Genomic DNA, 19,708 nt, shown 5'->3' with positions numbered 1-19,708 from the left:
GCGGTTTTGTTTACTACATAGACTGAAACGCGTGACACTTGCAGTAATTTCAGCATCTGCCATCTCAATGAGGACATAAATACATAAACATCATCACCAGAACTGCTCTGAGTCACTTCACAAGCATTTTACGGTTTCGTTTGAGTAAAACCAGTGTCAATTTGAAGGTATTCACGGCAACCCGTCAAAATAAGATAATTTTTACATAAAGGCATTGTGCTAGAAATATTACTATTATTTAGTAGAATGTATGTGAACTCTGACTTGCAAATTGATTTTACATGATGGTCGATATAAGAGACAGATACATCCCAGTGGAACTTCTTGGCTGAATTAACAGAAGCTGGATGTTTACAACATTGCAGTAAACAGTCCTTTTTTAGATTTTGAATTTATGTTTTTGAAAAAGATGCTACAGAGTGTGATGTCATGTAGGAGCTATCGCAATATGCCCACAGGAATTTTGCATGCTTAAATTCTAGTGTGACTGAATCATTTACTCAGTTGTCGGTGACCAAAACAATTCTAATGCTGCAATGACAAAACACACACAACAAAAAGAGCCACCACATATTAGTAAGATTATTAAACCCGAACAACAGTCACCAATATAAGGTTAGTGCATCAAAACGGTGTTTTACCTCCTGTGTTTGGTGGTTTTGCTCAACTGCGCGCTGGTCGATGAGTCGCTGTTGCTGGAGGTCCTCCTGCAGTTCCTGTACTCTAGCCTGCTCCTTCTCCAGTGCCTGTAGACAGTCTCGATGTTCAGCCTCAACATTTTCCAACTGTTGCCTTAAAGACAAAGATACATTTTTAAAAAAAAATTCAAAGTAACAACGTTTAGCATATTCAAAGGGTGTGCATACATGTTTGTTGTACCTGAGCTTTTGAATTTGGCTCTTCAATTCATCTAGATTTTTGTATGTAGACTGAAGCTGTAGCCTGGTCTCCTCTAGCTCCGCCTTCAGCACTGACACAGCCTTAAGCTCCGCCTCTAACTGCCTCTGCCGCTCCAATCCCCTACTTTTCTCAGCTTCCAGAGTGGTGCGCAGATCATGTGACACTGTCTGTTCCTGTTGCAGCCGCAACTCCAGCTCTTCAGCTAAACAGTGCACAAAGTTAAAATCTGCCTTTGGAGGGTTTTTGTTGGCTTTTTAATACTTGCTGTAATTGTTTAATCCTTAATCGAATTGTGAAGAACATACCACTTCTACGCAGCTGATGTTGCGCTTCCAAGCCCTGTTCTTTTGCAGTGTGCAGGAAATCCTGCAGCTGCCGTAGCTGTTCCTGGCTCTGCTGGGTGCTTGCATGCAGCTGCGCATGCAGGCTGCGCACCTCAGCCAACAGACTGTGACGGTCAGCATTAAACAGCTGCTCCAGAGACTTCCACTGCTGCTCCTCCTGAAAGAGAACAGTTAATGAATAACAAAATCACTTTAATGCATTTAATACGGCAATATCAGCATAACAAGGTGAGCTGCTCAGCACCTGCTTCTGAAACAGTTTCTTTAACTGATCCAGCAAAGAGGTGAGGTCCATCTGAGTAGTGGTTGCCATGAAAGCTTGAAGCTGAGTGTGAAGCCACTCCCTTTCACTGTCAAACACACTGCGGACCACCTGAAATAGCTCACGCCTCCAGTCCACATCCCCCTTATCAGTCTTCATATGCATACGCAACAAAAACACAAAATTAAAAATGCAGGTGAACTGTTTGATTGTACACATGCTAATGCAAACCATCAACCATCATCGTAAGCAATGCAGAGATGAGCCTCACCGTGGGTTCCCTGTCAGCCATTCTGCAGAGCAGCTCTCTGAGAGATAGGATGGTCTCCTGTAAGGCCCGTCTCTCCTTCTGCCAGGCGGGGGGTGGGGCAGGTTCAGAATCTGGGCGGGACTGGCCAGATGGGGCAGGGCGATGGGATAAAGACAGGATTCTGCAGCTTTCCTGGTAGACACGCTTCAACATACCCTATGAATGATACAAATTATATAATCACAATCAATAATTTCTTAATGTATGAGTGAGGACAGTGTTCTAATTCGGTTTACCTGTAACTCAGGTGTGAGGGCCTCGTGTCTCTCATGCATACTGCCTGCAGCGCTATCTGGGTTTTCAGCAGGTGACATTCCTCTGCAGCGCAGATACTCTACAAAATGAGCATCTAAACGCTCCGTATTCTCCAACTCAAGTTTCAGCATGGCTTCCAACTCTGAGCTCACATCTACAAACAAACAACACATTAAGATATCTAACAAGGGAAATGATCCCTTATTAAACATATGCACGCTTGCATTTCTGTATCAGAGAGACTGCATAAGTACACTACTCACTGCTGCCGTATCCATCACTGACCCACTCCGGCACAGACACAGGAGAGGTGGAACCAAGTGGAGACCGAGATGGTGTCACATCTGAATTGTCCAATTCATCAACCTTAACACATAACCGATACACCATTAATGCCAATAATGATTTTAACAGAGAACCAATAACATGTGACAACAATTCTAACTATTGCAATTTGTTTAGGGCATTTTCTACAAAAACAGCAAAAAAATCATGAAGATCCAAAGTGTGAGAATTTTCAGATCTAATAGATAAACTATTTACTAAAGAGGCAGTCAAATTTGGTGGGTGATGAATCACTACTTCATGAGAAACCAGCAAAATAAACATTCATTAATCTGAAGAAATTACAGAAATCTCCTATTTATATTTCCACTACCAAACAACCAGGACCATTTTTCATCCATGTTTTTATGTATATAGTATACTTCTAATGTGCAGTGCTGTTAGGACAAAAACAAAAGAGTGCAAACGTTGGGTGGTAAAGTGTTATTTTTATTTGATTTTAAGAGATTTATGAATGAACGATGTATGAATTCAGAAATTGTGTCTGATAAAATGGTGATAAATTTACCAAAAGGACAGAAACCAGACAAAAACAAAAGGGATTAACATGTGGGCCTAAAAAAATAAATAAAAATGTCTAACAAACATGTAATGCATTTCTTTGCTTTTAAATGGTGTCAAATGAATATTGTAATATCAATATTATATACTACTTCTGGCCATATCACCCAGCCCTATTTAACACGCACAGAAAAAAGGATTGCCAATAAAAAAATAGTTTTGTGGTGGGCCAAAGGGTGGGGGAGGGGTGGGGTTGTTAGCATTTAGCATTGGAGCTTTTCTTTGGGAAAAAGTCAAATGCATGCTTACCTTATCTGCATCCAGCGATTCGAGCACAGAAAGGTGTTCAGACACAGTAAGTGAGCATAGGGATGCAGAGTGTGTGCTGGGTGGGACTTCCTCTGAAGGTGGAGTAAAAGTTTGTCTGGCGTGTGGTCTCTCTTTGTCCCGCTCCATAGGTGAAGGCTTGCTGTGGAGCTCCAGGCTGGTGTTGTGGAGCACACTGAGCTCTGAGAGGTGAGATACCTGCAGACGAGAGGGGCGCTCTTCACTACAGTCCAACCGACGCAGGACCTCTGGGGAAGATAGGGAAGCTGAGAGGGATGGGTCACGGGAAAGGCCTTCAAGAAAGCGGTGGCCGTGTTTAGGATGGTGGTCCTGCAGGTTGCGACGCTGTTGGAGCTGCTCTAGCTCCCGCTGCTGATAGGCCAACTCTTCTTCTTGCACAGCCAGGTCATCCTGCAGACTCCGCAGCTCCGCCTTTAGGTGCTGGTTATGGACCTCGAGATCAGCCAACGCACGATCTTTCGTCTGATGGTGAAAGATCAAATTTAATTTTCACATTTCTGATAAAAATGTGAGTGGTGCTTTTACTCAATGGAATTACTTATTCTGTTAACCCTAATAATGTATTAAATCTGTATAAAAAAAAAAAAAAAAAAATGCATTCTGGGTCCATTTGGACCCAAATAACCTTTTAGATAATTAGATAAAATCATACTGTATCTAATCAGCAGCAACTCTTCATTAATGAGTGAATTTTAAAACATTTCAAAAGGTTTGAATGTTACCACATTTTTTAAAGTTTGAAATTCTTTTTTAATTTTTTATTACACAAGCCACACCAAAAAAAAAGAAAAAGAAAAATAGAGACGCAAAATTATTTTAATATTGATGAGAATTATTTGAATATACCATTGTATTGAATTTGTATTGCATTGACTTCATTTACTTTATAATTCATGATTGCCCCAAGAAATAATTTAACAGACAAGTCACAAGATACAGTATGTGTATCAATATAAGAACTAATCCACATACCTGTCCCTCTTCCTTTAGCTTTTCTGCTCTCTCTGTGCTGGTACTAAGCCCCTCCTTCACAGCTGCCAGCTCCGCCCTTAGAGCATCATGCTCCGCCCTCAGGTGGATCAGCTGCTCTTCTCTCTCACGTAAAGCAGTCTCAGCTTTAGCCAAGGTCTCTTCAGCACATGTCTGCAAAAACAAACACTCAATGTCAGTTCTTTACACCACAGACACAAAATGTGTAATATCAGCATTTACAAAACCTTGTTTTTAGCTAAGGTCATGCTCGGATGTAAGAGCAGGAAGAACAAGCTCAAATATGCAGCAAGTCACCCGTAAAAATGCATGACACAAGATCTAAACTATTCCCAGCTAATCAGTGAACCCCAAACAATCCAAAGATGACATGATACAGCTATTACATGTAAAAGCGATCAGAGTTCCTCCTCCTGCTCAATCAAAACAGAAATAGACTTTCCACAAGAAAGGTCTAAGAAATAAATGTTATTTGCTAAAATACTACTCCATTGTACTGTAAAACACAGCAAATATAAACAGTGCAGCTCTCCACTTTACCTCATGACTAATCAATTGTAGATTAAGCTTTAAAAGTAAACGGTTTAAAAGAATTCAGACGGACTTCCTCTTTCTGTAAATTTACTTCCTGTGTGAGCTGTTCTCTCATGTCAGACTAAATCATTCTAGTCTTGTCCCTCCCCTTTTTTTCTTCTGTATTTACAGAAACGTCCCAGAACGCACACACAACATGGTTGATCAGCGACTAATTACAGTAATGCATGAAACCTTGAGGCAACTTCCCAAATAACTCACCGTTTACATCACAGTTCATATAAAGGGTCACGTTTATAGCCCAAGTCTGTTGCTCAAATTCCACTACAATAAGAAATGAAAACTACATACATACATACATACATACATACATACATACATACAGGGGCGTCGCACCCGTGGGGGATGTGGGGTGAGAGGGTTGAGAGGGTTCGACACCCGCACATTTTCTGCAGTTTTTCCGCAGTTTTGCACAAACGCCTTACTAAAGTCGTTCCTCCGTTTCTCTGACCGCTCTGTGTCTGCGCTCGCCGCGGCTGCCTCCCCCCCCCCCCTCAAACTTGACACCGGCTTTGAGTGTGATCGGCTGATGATTGGCTTTTCTGCCTTAAGTCCCGCCTCTCTTGGGGTGTTATCGGTCAGCTCGTGCTGAGGAGGCGGGAACTTATGGTTATTTACATCTCCCTTTTCCAGGTACTTTGAATGAGTGTTTATGTTTTAGAGGTATTTTAATAAGCTTGATATGTGTTTGGGAAGATGTTCTGTTAATCGTTTTGTTGACATGTCGAGTGTTTTTGGTATTATACTTCGTTTTTTAGACTAATGCTAATTGCTATTATTGGGATATTTTTTGCATACCTGTTGAAGAACTATGAAATTAAAGTGTATATTATTTTAATGTTTAAAAACAGTAAATTGTTACATTATTTATACCACCAGAGAAAAAGCTTTGTGTGGGCGTTTTTTCTCTCCTTTTCTGATTTTGCGTTTTTTTTCTCCCCTTTTCTGATTTTTTTTTTTTTTTAATGTATGATTATTTTTTTCCCAGCCAAACGCTGCAAGCCAGAAATCCCACACAGTGCCAGAGAACTTTAAGCCCTGCATTTTGTACCCCTCTGTCAATGTGTTCATCATTTTTATTGTTTATAAACAAACCACATCCATCCCCCACACTTTTGAAAAGCTTGCTACGCCCCTGCATACATACATATATAGTACTTACCAATACTTCTTTCTGAGCTTCAACTTGTTTAGCCACAGTTTCCTCCTGTTGCTCACATAGTTCTTTTATGCAATTTGTCTTTGATGTTACTTCCTGTTTCAAACTCTCCATTTCCTCCTGGAGGCATCCCTCCCGTTTTCTCAGAGCCTCTCTCTCAATGAGCAGTTCTTTTTTGCTGGTCTCCAAGGCAATGATGGTGACTTTGCTTACTCTGATGTTCTCCTCAAACTCTTCAAGTTTGGACCGTAAAGAGGCAAGTTCATTCTGATACTCCTCTTCTTTCCTTTGCAGTTTGGAGATTTGGTTTTCCAGAAGCTTGTTCTCAGCACACTGGTTCTTCACCTCCTCCTGCAGCCTGCCAAGCTCCTGTTGGACCTCGTCTCTTCTCTCCTCCACCATTCTCAACTGAAGCTCAGACGCTCTAAGCCTGGACTGATGAGCTTGCTCTGTATTTTCCAACACTTCAACACGAGCTGCCAATCTCTCAGCTTCGGTCCGCTTCTCTTCTAGCTGGAGTTTCAGCTCAACTGCCTCCTGTTCCAACACGACCACCTTCCCCCTTTCCTCTCCGAGACTCCGGCCGAGTGTCTCCATCTGGGTTCCATACTGTTCCTCTTGGGAAAGCAACAGTCTCTGAAGGGAGTCCTTCTCTCCAGCTGCTTGCTCCAGCTCAATCTGTAACTCCTGCAAGCGAGCGCGGGACGATTGCAGCGTGTGGCTGCTGAGCTCCTGGCACAGGCTTTCCTCGGGGACCCTCTGCTGGTTAGGATGAGGGGTCCAAGGGAAGTCCGATGACTCTGGGCTGTCAGTGTTGTGGTCACTGACTTCATGATGGTTGGGGTCAAGCTGGCTTAACTCCTCTTGAAGCTTGTTAATAACTTCATGGAGCTGCTCAGTCTCTTCTTCCTTTGCCTGCCGTAAACGTTCCTGATCACAACGAAGACGTTCGACCTGAGAGCGCAGCTCTTCAATCTCAGCTTGCTTTTCCTCTAGTGTCTGAAAACAATAATGAGAAATTGTTACAAATCAGCAGCACACTTAATCAGCCAAAACAAATTACAGAATTGACTTCAGCTAAGCACTAAACTTTAGATCTAATTTCCTTATAAAGTGCATTCCAATCTTCCTCAATAATATAGATGGGATTTTAAAGAGGTCATGAACTGAGCAATCAAAATTCCATTGATCTTTTGACATATGGTGGTTATTTTACAACAAAAACATCCTGTAAGTTTCAGAACGCAAAACTTTCTCGTAGCAAATTATATTGAAGCCAATCTGCCAAAAAGACAGTTTGTGGAATGTACCACTTTGTTACGTAATAGTGTGGTTAATCCCTGCCTCCGCAGAAGACTTAATCAGTAAGATTAAGGGTTTCATTCAATGATTCGTTCAGTGACCATTTCTTCATATTACACAAATACGCCAGCAGTTGGCGAAAAAGAGTGTATTATGTGTTATGTCTTAAGTCAACGAACGTATTTACTTGTGACAAAAACTGATTTTTACATTAGTATGTTCATGATCGCATTAAATAAATAGTCTAAATAAATTGTTCAGATTAACAAAGCACGAGGTTTTATCAGGGATTAAACGTGGAGTTATGTTCTGTTTTCCAAATATGAAAACAAGCGTATGTGCACCAATAACTGCGCTTTGTATCTGCTGATTGCTGATCGAGATTTACATGATGGCTAACTGACCCTGTATACTATTATTAATTTAATTCAAGAACGAGTATCAGTTCATTCAACTCTTTCACCTACTAGAAGATCGTATTCGTTCCCTACATTCAACAAGTCACATGCTGTGTCACATCTTGAGTAACTCTTTTTGACAGAATGAAACATTTCATAGAGCTGTTCACGAGCTGTGCATGCGCTGCTAATAGCGCCGCGCCCACGCGCTGCTGTGGGAGGAACTCCATTGAATGAGAAAGTAGTCTTTCACTCTCCATGTTCAATGGATTACGTAAACGAGAACGATTCGTTCACCTAAAAGATTTGTTCACGAACGAACCATCATAGTGCAATTACCTATAGCCTATATTGATAGGATTACGATACGAAGGTCTAAGTAGCTACGTAGCTTCAGTGATGTCCCCGATGTGCGGGGCGCATCACTACTGAGCAGCATAGAGCGCCCTCTAGCGGCTGTAGACGGTAATGTTTTCTCTTGGTTCATTTGTCTTAGTTCATTTCTCTTTGTTCATGTCAAATTAATATTGATAAATAAGTCGCAACTGACTATAAGTCGCAGGACCAGCCAAACTATGAAAAAAGTGCAACTTATAGTCCGGAAAATAAGGTGTTATGATTCTTACAGTTCCATTAAATGTTTCTTTTCGTACTTCTGAATAAGAGATTTGGGGAGATCAAAAACATACGTGGACGTGCTTGTTTTACCTTATTATCATTGGTCATATCAAGCTCCTGCTGCAGCTGGAGGATCTGCTGGTTTAAGTGGTCGATCTCCAGATTCTTCTCCTCCAGAAGGGCAGAAGGCAGCTGAAGGATGGATTCATCGCGGCCCTCTTCTAGTCGCCTTGTCAAAGCGTCCACAGTCTCCTGAAGGACACACAATGAGGTCCAGCTGGTTTTTAATATCCAGACAATCATCAACTAAATGCCCTACACTATTCAATGAAAGTTGTGCTATAAATAAAAAATTTCCAAGAATGTCAACATGCTGGCCATCCTATCACAATAGGATTGCCAGACTACACTGAGACCACAGCCTTACCTGCAGGTGCGTGATGTGTGCATGGAGCTGATCTTCTGTAGCTCTGCTTTCTCGGTTTTTGAGCTCCAGCTGTAGTGTTAGTTGTCCAAACCCTTCCTCTCTCACAACCAAATCCTTCTCAAGCTCACTTATACGCTCTGAAAGAAATTCCACCTAAGAGAGACAAAAAGTCTTAAATAAATCACCATGTAACATGTCCTAACTAGAAACAAAACTACCTGTTAAAGCTAATTTGCTTATCACTTTGACTCCCTTTCTATACACACCTGTTGTTCTTTAGTCTGCAGATCTTGTTGTGTGGCCTCTAGCTGCTCCCGGAGGTTGGGCTCAGGGGTCATATCAGGGAAACGGTGTCTGGTCTCATCAAGTTTGGACTGTAGGGCAGAGATCTGGAGCTTATTAGCATACTGCTGCTGCTGCAAAGCTTCTTTATCCTGAAAATAAAAAGACACGGACCACTACTGGTTAGAACCATGTAGATATTCATTCTACAAAATAATTCCAATTCTACCCAAACATTAACACCTAACTAAAGCAGTAAAAAAAAATGCAGGTTAGGGGTTTTGTCATCTCTAAATACACATTTGCTCTTGGAAGTGTATTTTTGTGCACCTGTGTGAGCTCCTGAATGTTCTTGCGTGCTTTCTGAAGTTCTTGCTCCAGCTGTGCGACCGTTCGGCTGGACTCTGCACAGCTCAGCAATGCCTGCTCCAACTCTCGGATACGAGCAGTCAATTTTTCGATCTCTTCATTACGCTCTTCCACATCACGCTCGCACTGCTCTTTTGCTGACAACAGTACAATATAGTCTTCTATCTTGTCTTTGATCAGAGCCTGAAGACTTTCCGCCTGTACAAAATTAGACCAAGAAAGTGTCACATGTATCCATAAGGGACAGGCCACATTCCTAAGAAAAGTGAATGTGTAAGTATTTGAATACAAATACTGAACTTCCATGTGGGAATAAATGCCAAACAGCAGCACAAATTTGCCTTAAATGATTAAAAGCAACAGTTTTGCAAAGGATTAGGGTTATAAAATGACAATCCTAAAATGAACAGAAACAAATGTTCAGTTTAGGTAGTAAAGCTATTAAATAAAGCCATCAGAAGCCACTATAGTAGCAAGCAAAGACATTTAAGATGAAAGAGAATAAGTGTATGAATGTGTGTGTTTGAGTAGGATGATGGAAGAGGAAAAAAAAACGACAACAACATTACAGACATGACTGATGTTTACCTGCTGAAATAAAGACAGTGAATGGACAATATCTATCACATGCTCTACTAATTGGAATGCTGCATAAGCCATGCAATTTTTCTACAAGCACAATAACGACTACAGCTGGATAACATACCTGAAGAACCAAGTCCTCAATCTACAATATTCGGTTAGAGAGAAAAAAAAAGCACCTTGATGAACATTTAAATCATTCAGAGCTGGGGTAAAATAATTATAATGCTGAAGGTGAGATACAATTCACATTTCTTTATTAAATAACTGACAAAGAAATTTGACAATTTTCTGAGAGACAATTTTACAAACAGCAAGAGTGAATTCACTGCATGCTCTCTCACTTTAACTCTATAAATGCACAAATTTTTCAAATCACAAAATAAATAAAAAATTATATGCATTAATTTAGATCAAAAGGTAAAGTAAAGGTGAAGGTAAAGACTTCATTCATATATTTCCTCATGACATATATACATATACACACACCGTATTTTCAGACTATAAGTCACACTGGACTATAAGTCGCACTTATTTAGAATCAAGAGAAAACATTACCATCTACAGCCGCTAGAGGGCGCTCTATGTCTTCAGTGTAGACTACAGGAACACTGAGCAGCATAGAGCGCCCTCTCACTGCTGTAGATGGTAATGTTTTCTCTTGGTTCATGTCTATTAGTTAATTTCTCTTTGTTCATGTCAAATTAATTTTGATAAGTCGCACCTGACTACAAGTCGCCGGACCAGCCAAACTATGAAAGTAAGTGCGACTTATAGTCTGGAAGATACGGTGTATAAACCCAGGGTGGACAAGGAGTGAAGTGACTGTGGAATGTTTTGAGCAGGGACGAGAAATAGCCGAGTTTATTCTGCTCACATACTTGACACAGAAAGGGTGTCAGGCTGTTAAGACATTGACCCTTACCCTCTGGCCCTTGCTGTCCCCTCCAGCATGTCCTTTAGATGGATGTCTCAGCTGAGCTTCCAGATTCTTTATTTCTTGCTGGAATTCATCCCTCTCATGCTCCCGCTCCACTGCTTGTTCCTGTACGTAAGAGAGAGAAAAAAAAGGCACAGTCATTTATTAGCTCATATTCACCTTTTCTGGTGCTGAATTTCATTCACTTGAATAACTGCTGGAATCCCTCACATCTATGAACTGGCGGTTATGTTTGAGCTGTTTCTCCAGAGCATCAATGTGCTGCTCTAGGTCCTCAGTTTGCAAGCGGTGATGTTCCTCCAGCTGATGTGCACGACTCTCCTGCTCCTCCAGGGCCTGTTCCAGCTTCTGCAGACGAGACGCCAAACCACCGCAATCCTTCTCCGCCTGCCGCTGCACCTCCACACACTCCTGCCCCAAACGCTCAGTCTCCGCTAGCAGAGCTGCACAGAACCCAGGAGGACCAATTAATATAATGAATGAGTAACAGAAGAGTTCATGTCAACAAAACACACTGCAAATGCAAATTAAGATGCAAACAAGCACAGGAGCTCCTGATCTTTATGCATTCTCAATGCATAAATAAAAGCACAGCAAACTGGATCAAGAAGAAACTGGCAAAGAAAGACTCATAAGAGAAATTAACCAGTATTTGGACCTTCAAAGCCAAAAGTTCAACTGCAAAAAAACCATGACAGAATAAGCAGAAATGTTAATAAACCACAAATGTAAAAATAAAACATTGCAAACTTCATCTGTAATGGATGCATTTAGTGTCAAACTGTACAAGTAATTTTTCCAACTCAAAACATTTGCTTCAGTCGCAGATTATAATCACAAACCTGTCTCCTTCTGTGCGTTGAGGAAGCCTACAGAGCAGAAAGAATTTGTAGCATGAAACTAAACCCTTCATCACAAATCACACAATCTTAAAAATTTCACTCCATGTTAGGTGTGTAATATTGACAAAAATTACCTCTATATTTTACCGCATTTGATAACAATTAGACAATATTTTGCCAAGTGTGTTTCGGTGCTGGTACCTTTGCTGGTTTGGGTATGTCATGGACAGCCGAAACCAGAAATTGTACATATTCTTTGCAGTGGCTACTTCCAATTTTTCCACTACAAGGCAATATTTTCCCACCTTAAACTTTTTCTTTATCATCAAACTTTATTAAATATATGCACCATCTTCAAATTCCTATTTGTATGAATAAGATTAAAAAAAAAAAAAAAAAATCAAACTCCATTTCAACAAAATTCATCTTTGCATTGCAGAAGAGGAGCAGAAGCAGCATCTGAATTTCTGAAGTGCCATTTAAACGTATTTACACCGACTGTTTAATGCAGAGGGGGATTGAACTGCATTTACAATTGCATAAATAATCCTACAGGATTGTTTTTTTAACATTAATATTAAAAGTATAATTTCATTTATAAAAATTATGTCAATTAAATATGAAACTAAAACCGCCAGTTGGTGGTAGGTATGTTCAAACGACTGATTATATAGAATCTTTTGTTAAACTGATTTGGTCAAAACGCAGATGCATGCAGTAAAAAAATAAATAAATAAATAAATACAAAAAACAAACAAAAAAAAAACACTGTTGGACAGAGACAAAATGTTCTGCAGTGGTTTGGAAATTGTTTTGACAAAAACGAAGAGAGGCAACAGCACATGATGAAAAAATGTTACTCAAAAGGTTTCCTTATTGTTAACTGCATTTTTCGAAAATTAAATGACATTCACATTTGTGCTGATATTGGGGAAAAACGGCTCTAGCTAAAATGGGCTGCGTCACACAATCAAAGTGTGACCTCAATACAATTCAGTTTGGTTTAGCAAGTGTTATGCTCTACCCCTACTCTGTGTGCAAATCCACAGACACATCTGTAACAGGTCATGACTTGACCGAATGACAAAACTAATGTTACATAATTGCATGTTGCATAACTCAATCGGAGAATTAAACTTAAGCGTGTCAGCTTAAATCATGGCCCTTAAGTCTTTCAGCCTCTCACCCTTCTCAGTGTCTCCGAGGCCGGCCGTAAGGGCTTCTCTCTGACGCAGGAGGAGGGTGTGATTTTCACTGAGCTGCTGCAGTTGAACGCGTGTGCTCTCCAGCTCCTCTGCCAGACGCTGCTGCTGTGTCTCTTTCTGCTGAAGGGTCTCCTCCAAAGCGGCTTTCTCGGCTACGTAGCCTTCCATCAGACCTGGAGCCACACATGTAAATACACTCAGGACAGCAAATGAGAAGTCCTAGGAGTATGAAACAGAGACACGAATACGATGGATAACAACAGACCATATATATAGGTATTCTGACCTTCGGCCTTGTGCAGCTCCAGTTGTAGCTGGCTCTTCAGACTGGCCTCATGATCCAGCTGCTCCAGGAGCTGAGAGTTCTGAAACAGCAGAGACGCTCCGGCCTCACCTCCATCTCTGAACCGCTCATTAAGCATGGCCTGTAGACCACACATCTGCTCCAACTACAGGAGAAAAACGACGGAAGAGAGAGGAAAATAAAACAAAACGGACTTGAATTAAGAGAGGAATATAGGGTGTAACAGAAAAAGAAACTAACAAACTTAAAAAAAAAAAAAAAAACCAGAACATCTGTTTTAATCTATTATAAGAAGAAACGTTTCTTGAGCACCAGATCAGTATATTACAATTGAATGATGTACCACTGAAGACAGGAATCAGGGGCTTGTGTGTGTGTGTGTTTAATATAAGCGTGGTACCTGCTGTGAGGACTCCGAGAGCAGCTCCAGTAGTTTATCTACAGCGGTGCGTAGACGTGTACAGGCCCCCAGCATGAGCTCCTCGCCTTCCGCCTCCATCTCTCCCTCCGGCCCAGAGAACACACTCTCACACAGCCTCTGAGACAATTCCAACCCCTCGTCCACAGCTGAAGACCACACGCTACAATCAGCATCTCCCTCTACCCCAATCACCTCTCCTGAAAAAAAAAAAAAAAAAAAAAAAAAAACCATTTATAAATTCATTATTAAAATCCATCTGAAAGTCAACCAAAAAATAAAAACAATTCTTTCATCATTTATTCACTTTCAAGTTGTTCAAAATCAACAGGAGTTTCTTAAGCCATTGACCTGTTTAGTATGGAGAAAAAAAAAACTCTAGAAATCAATGGCTGCCAGCAACAGTTTGGTTACCAAGATTCTTCAACGGCAAAAATAAGTGGATGGTGAGTAAATTAAGCTAATTTTCATTTTTTGCAGACTAACAGAAACATACCCGTTTCACGAGAATCACGGCTACTGTTGCTGCTGGCTATAATAGAGCGGAGCGTTTTGTCTCCAGCCTGACCACCTGACACACAAGCCCCTAACTTGTGGCTGATGTGCTCTTCCGTTGCCATAGTGATTCGAAGCATCTCTATGAGCATCCGCTGTAGCTTGTCACGTGCTGTTTGCAGGTCTTGTCTGACAGGGACAAAACAAAAGTTTTAATGATCAACACAAAGTATGAAAACAAGGTCGTTCTCTGTGTGAAATCGCTCTTTCTGCAGGTCAAGCTGACCTTTGCTGTGTGGCCGTGCTGAGGTCAGCTCTGAGCATGGCCAGTAGATTGTCTCCCTCCTGGTTCTCCCGGTCTCTGCGCTGCAGGAGCGTCTCCAGCGTCTCCATCTCTGCCCGCTTGCCCTCTAGCTCCACCTGTAGCCCGCTCACTTCTGCTCGCAGCTGAGAAAGAGGCAAAAGAGATGCCACAGACAGGAAACCAGTCATCACACAGGCAAGAAAGACATAAGCATTTGCTCAAAAGGTGTCAATGCAACTAAAAAAAATAAGAGGTTAACTTCTAAAGGCCTAGTAAAATAAGACTGCTGCCAAAGTAAACAGAAAACTTGTCTGTCTGTGGACGGTCAAACAGTTCTATGGCTTGTTTTGAGCCTAAAGGATACAAAGCCAAAAAGAGGTGGAAAAATGGCTGCGAAAGCAGACAAGACAATGTAGCATGCATTTAAATAAGGCTCCTGTAAGGATGTGTGGTGCATTTCACCAGGAAAAGGCATGCAAAAATTTTACCATAACAACCAGCTCTTCCAAAGCTTAGCAAGACCCTTTGTTACCATTCTCACCCACCACTTCTTATGCACCAGCATTCTAAACACCCCCTTAAAATAGCAACTCAACTGTCAGGAAAGAAAACATTTTTGATTCCTTAAAATCTCTTTTTGTTTGAAGGTTATGTAATCAAGACCCACTGTTGCAGCCCCCACCAATGCTAATACTAAATAAAATGCAAAATCCTTATAGAACTAATTGTTTATCATTTTATTTTTGAATTATTACAGTTACCAGTGAAACCGCTATTTCTGCCATTCTTAAAGTGCCTCCTGCTGGCAGAGAACTAATTTGCATTTTCAATCAATCAGGCCATCTGCTGTTTTATAGCCTTTATTTCCCCTGGGGAAAGTGCTGCCACAAATAAAGTGCAAGTTTGTGAGAAAACACTGACTTGTGCTTGGATGGACACAAACGCATCTAAATACCAGCTATAAACAGGGCCTGTGTGGCGAGATGACTGACTGTGTGTTGTACCTGTGACACAACAGTGTCCAGCTGCTGTAACTGTGCATTGAGTTGGCTCATCTTGTCACTGTAGGCGAGTTCAGTTTGCTCGTGCTGCTGTCTTAAAGTACTTTCCAGCTCTTCAAGAGCAGCAGCCTTGTCCTGGTCACTCTCCTCCTGGAAGACACGCATGCACGTCACAGGCAACACCGAAGAAACATGTAGAGAAGCGATGACTCCTGTATCATTCCTCAGCTTCACATTCCCACCTCCAAAATGGACATAAGCCAAATGGTTGGAACCGAACTCCAAATTTACCTAGTGATTGCTATAGAAAATTAAAAGAGCATTGCCAAAAAAAACACTAACGTCTGATAGCATCAGATCTAAAAAAAAAAGGTTTACTATGAATGATGGAAGCTACTGTATAATAATGTACAGGACAGAGTTTAGAGTGGACCGTCACCCTGCTCCAGATGTTAACTCCCTCCCCCAATAAGATTAGCTATCGTGCATAACCATGTCTATGAGAGTATCATAAGCACAAATGTTAATATACTGAACCCAGCAAAAATGATAACATTAGACAAGTTAAAAAATAATAATACAAAAAAAAAAAAAGTTTTACCAGTCAAATTAAATATGATGAATGAATACTTATTCAGTGAGATGGCAAGAGAACCAGGCTAGAAGCGATGGTCTATAAAAGCAGCTAAACTCTTAAGTCTAATTTGGTGCACTGTTTACAATTAGATGGTCTATTAAAAGTTACAGCAACTCAGTTACAAGACCTAACCACTAGGTTGGTCCCCTGAGAAATACATTTTCCCCAAGGGCCATTTTCCAGGTTGCATTCAGAGCAGGATTCAGAATTCTGAAGTGATGTAAGCTAGCCGCATCTTCAACTGGAGGAAGTAACTGGACTTCGGCATCAGTCCATCTAGTGGTTTCCCCATGTTTGTGAAGCTAGCTTGAGGAGCAAGTATTTGTAAACCGTGTGTTTGAAAAGCTTTTTAACATGCTTTCAGCTATTCACTGTGCAATCAGTGTTGATTCTAGACTTGTTTTCATATATCTATTCAGTATTCAGCTTGGCCCAGGCCAGGGTTTATAGATACCAACAGTGACCCTGCCAGCCTGCTAAAAAGGGTCACAGAGATAGTTTTTTAGAATAAGAGAGAGGAAAATCAAACAAACAACTGCCAGTGTTGGGGGGGGGGGGGGGGGGGCTGGGGGGGTAACGCATTACAAGAAATGCAAGTCACATAATCAGATTACTTTTTTAGATACTAACTAAATATTGTAATGCACTTAAAAGTAATTTCCCCCAAAACTTCTAACTGCAAGAAACACTGATAGAATACGGCTACTTTAAAATGATGACCTTTCTCTCACCTTTAACTGAGCAATTTTCTGCTGCAACAGTTCCTCTGACTTGGATTTGACAAGCTCTGCCTCTTCCAGGAAGTGGAGGCGTTGCCTTGACGCTTCTTCCTCTAATTCCCTACGGAGATCCTCCAGCTCCCTGGCAGACACTCCTCTTAACTCCTGAGGTAGAGAGGAGAGTTAATGAAAGAAGCTCTTATCTTCTTACGCTTTAAACAAGACTTTTCTATGCTAACTCCCTGCAAAAGGCTGAACACATCTAAATGAATTCTTATTTTTCTTGTCCTCCTGAACACACACCTGCAGCTGTTGCTGATGTTGAGTAGCCAGCACATCCAGTTGTTGCTCATGTTGCTTTTCCATTGTAGCGGCAAGATCAGTGATCTCCAGAAGGGCGGCGCTATGCTGCTCCTCTAAAGCAACTACTTGTTGTTGAAGAGCTTCCAGAGCAGATCTATGCTCATCCTCCAGAGCAGCCCTCTGAGAGGAGACCGCTTCAGAGATTTCCGCCTGCAAGAGTAAGGTAACACATTAGATGTTGCTCCTGCAATAAACTTTGTGGCCAATGAGCTAAACTTGTGCTAAATAAATAAATAAATCCATCCATTACTGTGCTTACCTGATGGGCTTGATTCAATTCTGCTGCCATGGCACTGAATTTATCCATATGGACCTTAGCAAGCTCACTTCTGAGGTCCTCTCTGATGGTTTGCTCCTCCTTTCTCACCCTTTCAATCTCTCTAGTATATTGTTCTACAAGGTCACCCAGTTCTCTTTCCTTTTCCTCCCGTACTGTCTGAATTTCTTTCAAGAACGTGCTCTCCAGTGTATCCATGTTCGCCAACAGCCTCTCCTCAAGCTCCTCCCGCTCCTGTTTATGTCGTGCCTGAAGCTCCGCCTCTTGAGCTTCAAGCTGTGCCAGGTTGGCCTCCTGAAGGACCACCTCCAATCTTTCGAGCTCTGCCTCGTGTTTATTTGCAAGCTCCATCTCCAAGGTCTCTAAGGCCATTTTGTGACTGGTCCTCAGGGATTCCAGTTCCTCCCAGTGGTGTATTTTGAGTTCCTGACAGTCCTTTTCAAGGCGCTCTAATTGTGCAGCTCTCTCATCCAGGAGCGTTTTCAGGGCCTGCAGCTCCACAGCATGCTGTGCTCTCTGTTGATCAAGGGCAGCATCTCTCTGAAGGGTCAACTTCTCTTCCAGTTGTTTCTGCTCTTCTTGGTGCCTACATGTATGACACACAGATGATAAACACATTTACTCGAATTCCCCATTTTGCCGTACATTGTTCTGACAAAATAACAAAATATATATATATTTTTAGTGCACAGGAAAAAGCTGGGCACCACCACGCTATGAAAATTATAAGTAAAGGGTTTAAAGACATCCATAAATAATTAGAGTACTGTAATTATACAGTTATTATTATTTTACAGTTAGTACATTATTATATTTTTCTGAAGTATGGAATCTTTTTCTTAGTGAATTATAACAGTAGTAATTTCTTGTCGATTTTTATTTAGTAAATAATAATAGCAACAATTAATTATAGTCCAAAAATGTGCAGACAATAAAAGTAAAACCCATTTAAAACTACAAATTAATTTTTAAATCATAAAAATGTATACACATACATATATACATATGCATGCAATGATATTTTTTCTCAAATTGGCAACCGTATGTTGTAAAAAAATAAAAATAAAATAAATAAAAGTAAAAAAAGTACTAGCCATAGTTAGGACTACTGACTTTTAAGCACCTCTGGATTGCATTTGCCAATGATATATTAACATGCATGTGGTTTTGGTGTAATGCAGTCTCTGACCTGCAGAGGGCCTCTTGTAGCTTGCTCTGCACCTGATCCTGAAGTAGAACATTCAACTCTTTCACCTCTGCTGCCATGGCGCTCTTAGCAGTGCACATCTCTAGGTCATGTTGAGCCTGGAGTTTCTGCTTCAGCGCCACCACCTGAGGGCTCTCTTCACACTCCAAACTCCTTTGCAGGGCTTGAAGCTTCTCCCTTTCCACGTCAAGGAGCTGTTGGACCTCTAGAAGCCTCTGCTCCAACGCCCCTTTCTCTTTAAGGGCAGATCTCTGAAGCTCCTCTCTTTGGGATGCCAAGCGCTCCTCAGCCTGAATTTGGAGTTGCTCCCTCAGCTGGGCACACTCTTTAGTGAACTCCTCACTCACACGATTCCTCTCGGTCTTTGTTGCCTCTTCAAGGTGCACCCTCATCTCCTCAGTAGCATCTTTCTGATGCTTTAAAAGGAAAATAACACAGTGTTCAATAAATAAATAAATACCATTGTTATGGATAATGTTACAGTATTGCTAAAGGGTCTCCAGAATAATCCGCATGAGTTTCATCCATCTACAACATGGCCACTATTTTCTCACATTAAGACAGTGCTTGGTACCAGCCTTTGGCAACAATCGTCACCAAAGCCCTTTCGTATCAAGTATAAAGGTCTGCTGTTATGCACACACTTACGGTCTCCTCCATCTGTCTGAGCTGCTCTCTGTGTTGCGCCGCCACTTTATCCAGTTCCTCAGAGTGCATTATGGAGAGCTGAGACAGCTGGGTCTCCAGCTGGGTCACCCTGGCCTGGTGCTCATGAGTCCTCTCCTTCACCTCAGCCTCCACCTGCCTCTCTACTTCCTGTGTGGACTGTAGCCGTAGCTTGTTTATTTCTGATGAGAAAAAGAAAATTATGTAAAAAAAAAAAAAAATGTAGGATGTTTTTGAAGTTACCGATGCTGCATTTATTAATCAAAAATACAGAAAACAAAAATTAAAATTAAGTGTTTTTTTTTTATTGAATTGAAAGGAAAATTGAAATTAAATTAAATACA

General features: G+C 41.2%; 1 protein-coding gene across 4 annotated transcripts in view; it reads right to left on the bottom strand.

Moving 5' to 3' along the window:
• The window catches only part of pcnt (pericentrin), a 38,607-nt gene that overhangs the window by 4,822 nt on the left and 14,077 nt on the right, over positions 1-19,708 (bottom strand). Inside the window, exons 18-46 of one of the 4 annotated variants that reach the window (XM_026214175.1) lie at positions 19,347-19,546; positions 18,681-19,114; positions 17,474-18,077; positions 17,155-17,364; positions 16,864-17,016; positions 15,499-15,645; positions 14,477-14,637; positions 14,192-14,379; positions 13,678-13,895; positions 13,260-13,422; positions 12,955-13,146; positions 11,769-11,795; positions 11,137-11,369; positions 10,912-11,031; positions 10,111-10,131; positions 9,366-9,602; positions 9,020-9,187; positions 8,754-8,906; positions 8,417-8,578; positions 6,012-7,007; positions 4,238-4,408; positions 3,227-3,727; positions 2,335-2,437; positions 2,053-2,225; positions 1,778-1,972; positions 1,489-1,659; positions 1,206-1,401; positions 880-1,102; positions 642-792 (exon numbers count right to left, since the gene is read on the bottom strand). In XM_026214175.1, coding sequence (XP_026069960.1) covers positions 642-792; positions 880-1,102; positions 1,206-1,401; positions 1,489-1,659; positions 1,778-1,972; positions 2,053-2,225; positions 2,335-2,437; positions 3,227-3,727; positions 4,238-4,408; positions 6,012-7,007; positions 8,417-8,578; positions 8,754-8,906; positions 9,020-9,187; positions 9,366-9,602; positions 10,111-10,131; positions 10,912-11,031; positions 11,137-11,369; positions 11,769-11,795; positions 12,955-13,146; positions 13,260-13,422; positions 13,678-13,895; positions 14,192-14,379; positions 14,477-14,637; positions 15,499-15,645; positions 16,864-17,016; positions 17,155-17,364; positions 17,474-18,077; positions 18,681-19,114; positions 19,347-19,546 — 6,671 coding nt within the window. The remainder of the gene's footprint in view (positions 1-641; positions 793-879; positions 1,103-1,205; positions 1,402-1,488; positions 1,660-1,777; positions 1,973-2,052; positions 2,226-2,334; positions 2,438-3,226; positions 3,728-4,237; positions 4,409-6,011; positions 7,008-8,416; positions 8,579-8,753; positions 8,907-9,019; positions 9,188-9,365; positions 9,603-10,110; positions 10,132-10,911; positions 11,032-11,136; positions 11,370-11,768; positions 11,796-12,954; positions 13,147-13,259; positions 13,423-13,677; positions 13,896-14,191; positions 14,380-14,476; positions 14,638-15,498; positions 15,646-16,863; positions 17,017-17,154; positions 17,365-17,473; positions 18,078-18,680; positions 19,115-19,346; positions 19,547-19,708) is intronic. The other 3 variants (XM_026214176.1, XM_026214177.1, XM_026214178.1) reach the window with 3 other exon arrangements.

Source organism: Carassius auratus, chromosome 31, assembly GCF_003368295.1.
Source record: "Carassius auratus strain Wakin chromosome 31, ASM336829v1, whole genome shotgun sequence".
Classification (NCBI taxonomy): Eukaryota; Metazoa; Chordata; class Actinopteri; order Cypriniformes; family Cyprinidae; genus Carassius; species Carassius auratus.
The sequence above is the reverse complement of the archived record's forward strand: the minus strand, read 5'-3'. Positions and strand labels throughout refer to the sequence as shown.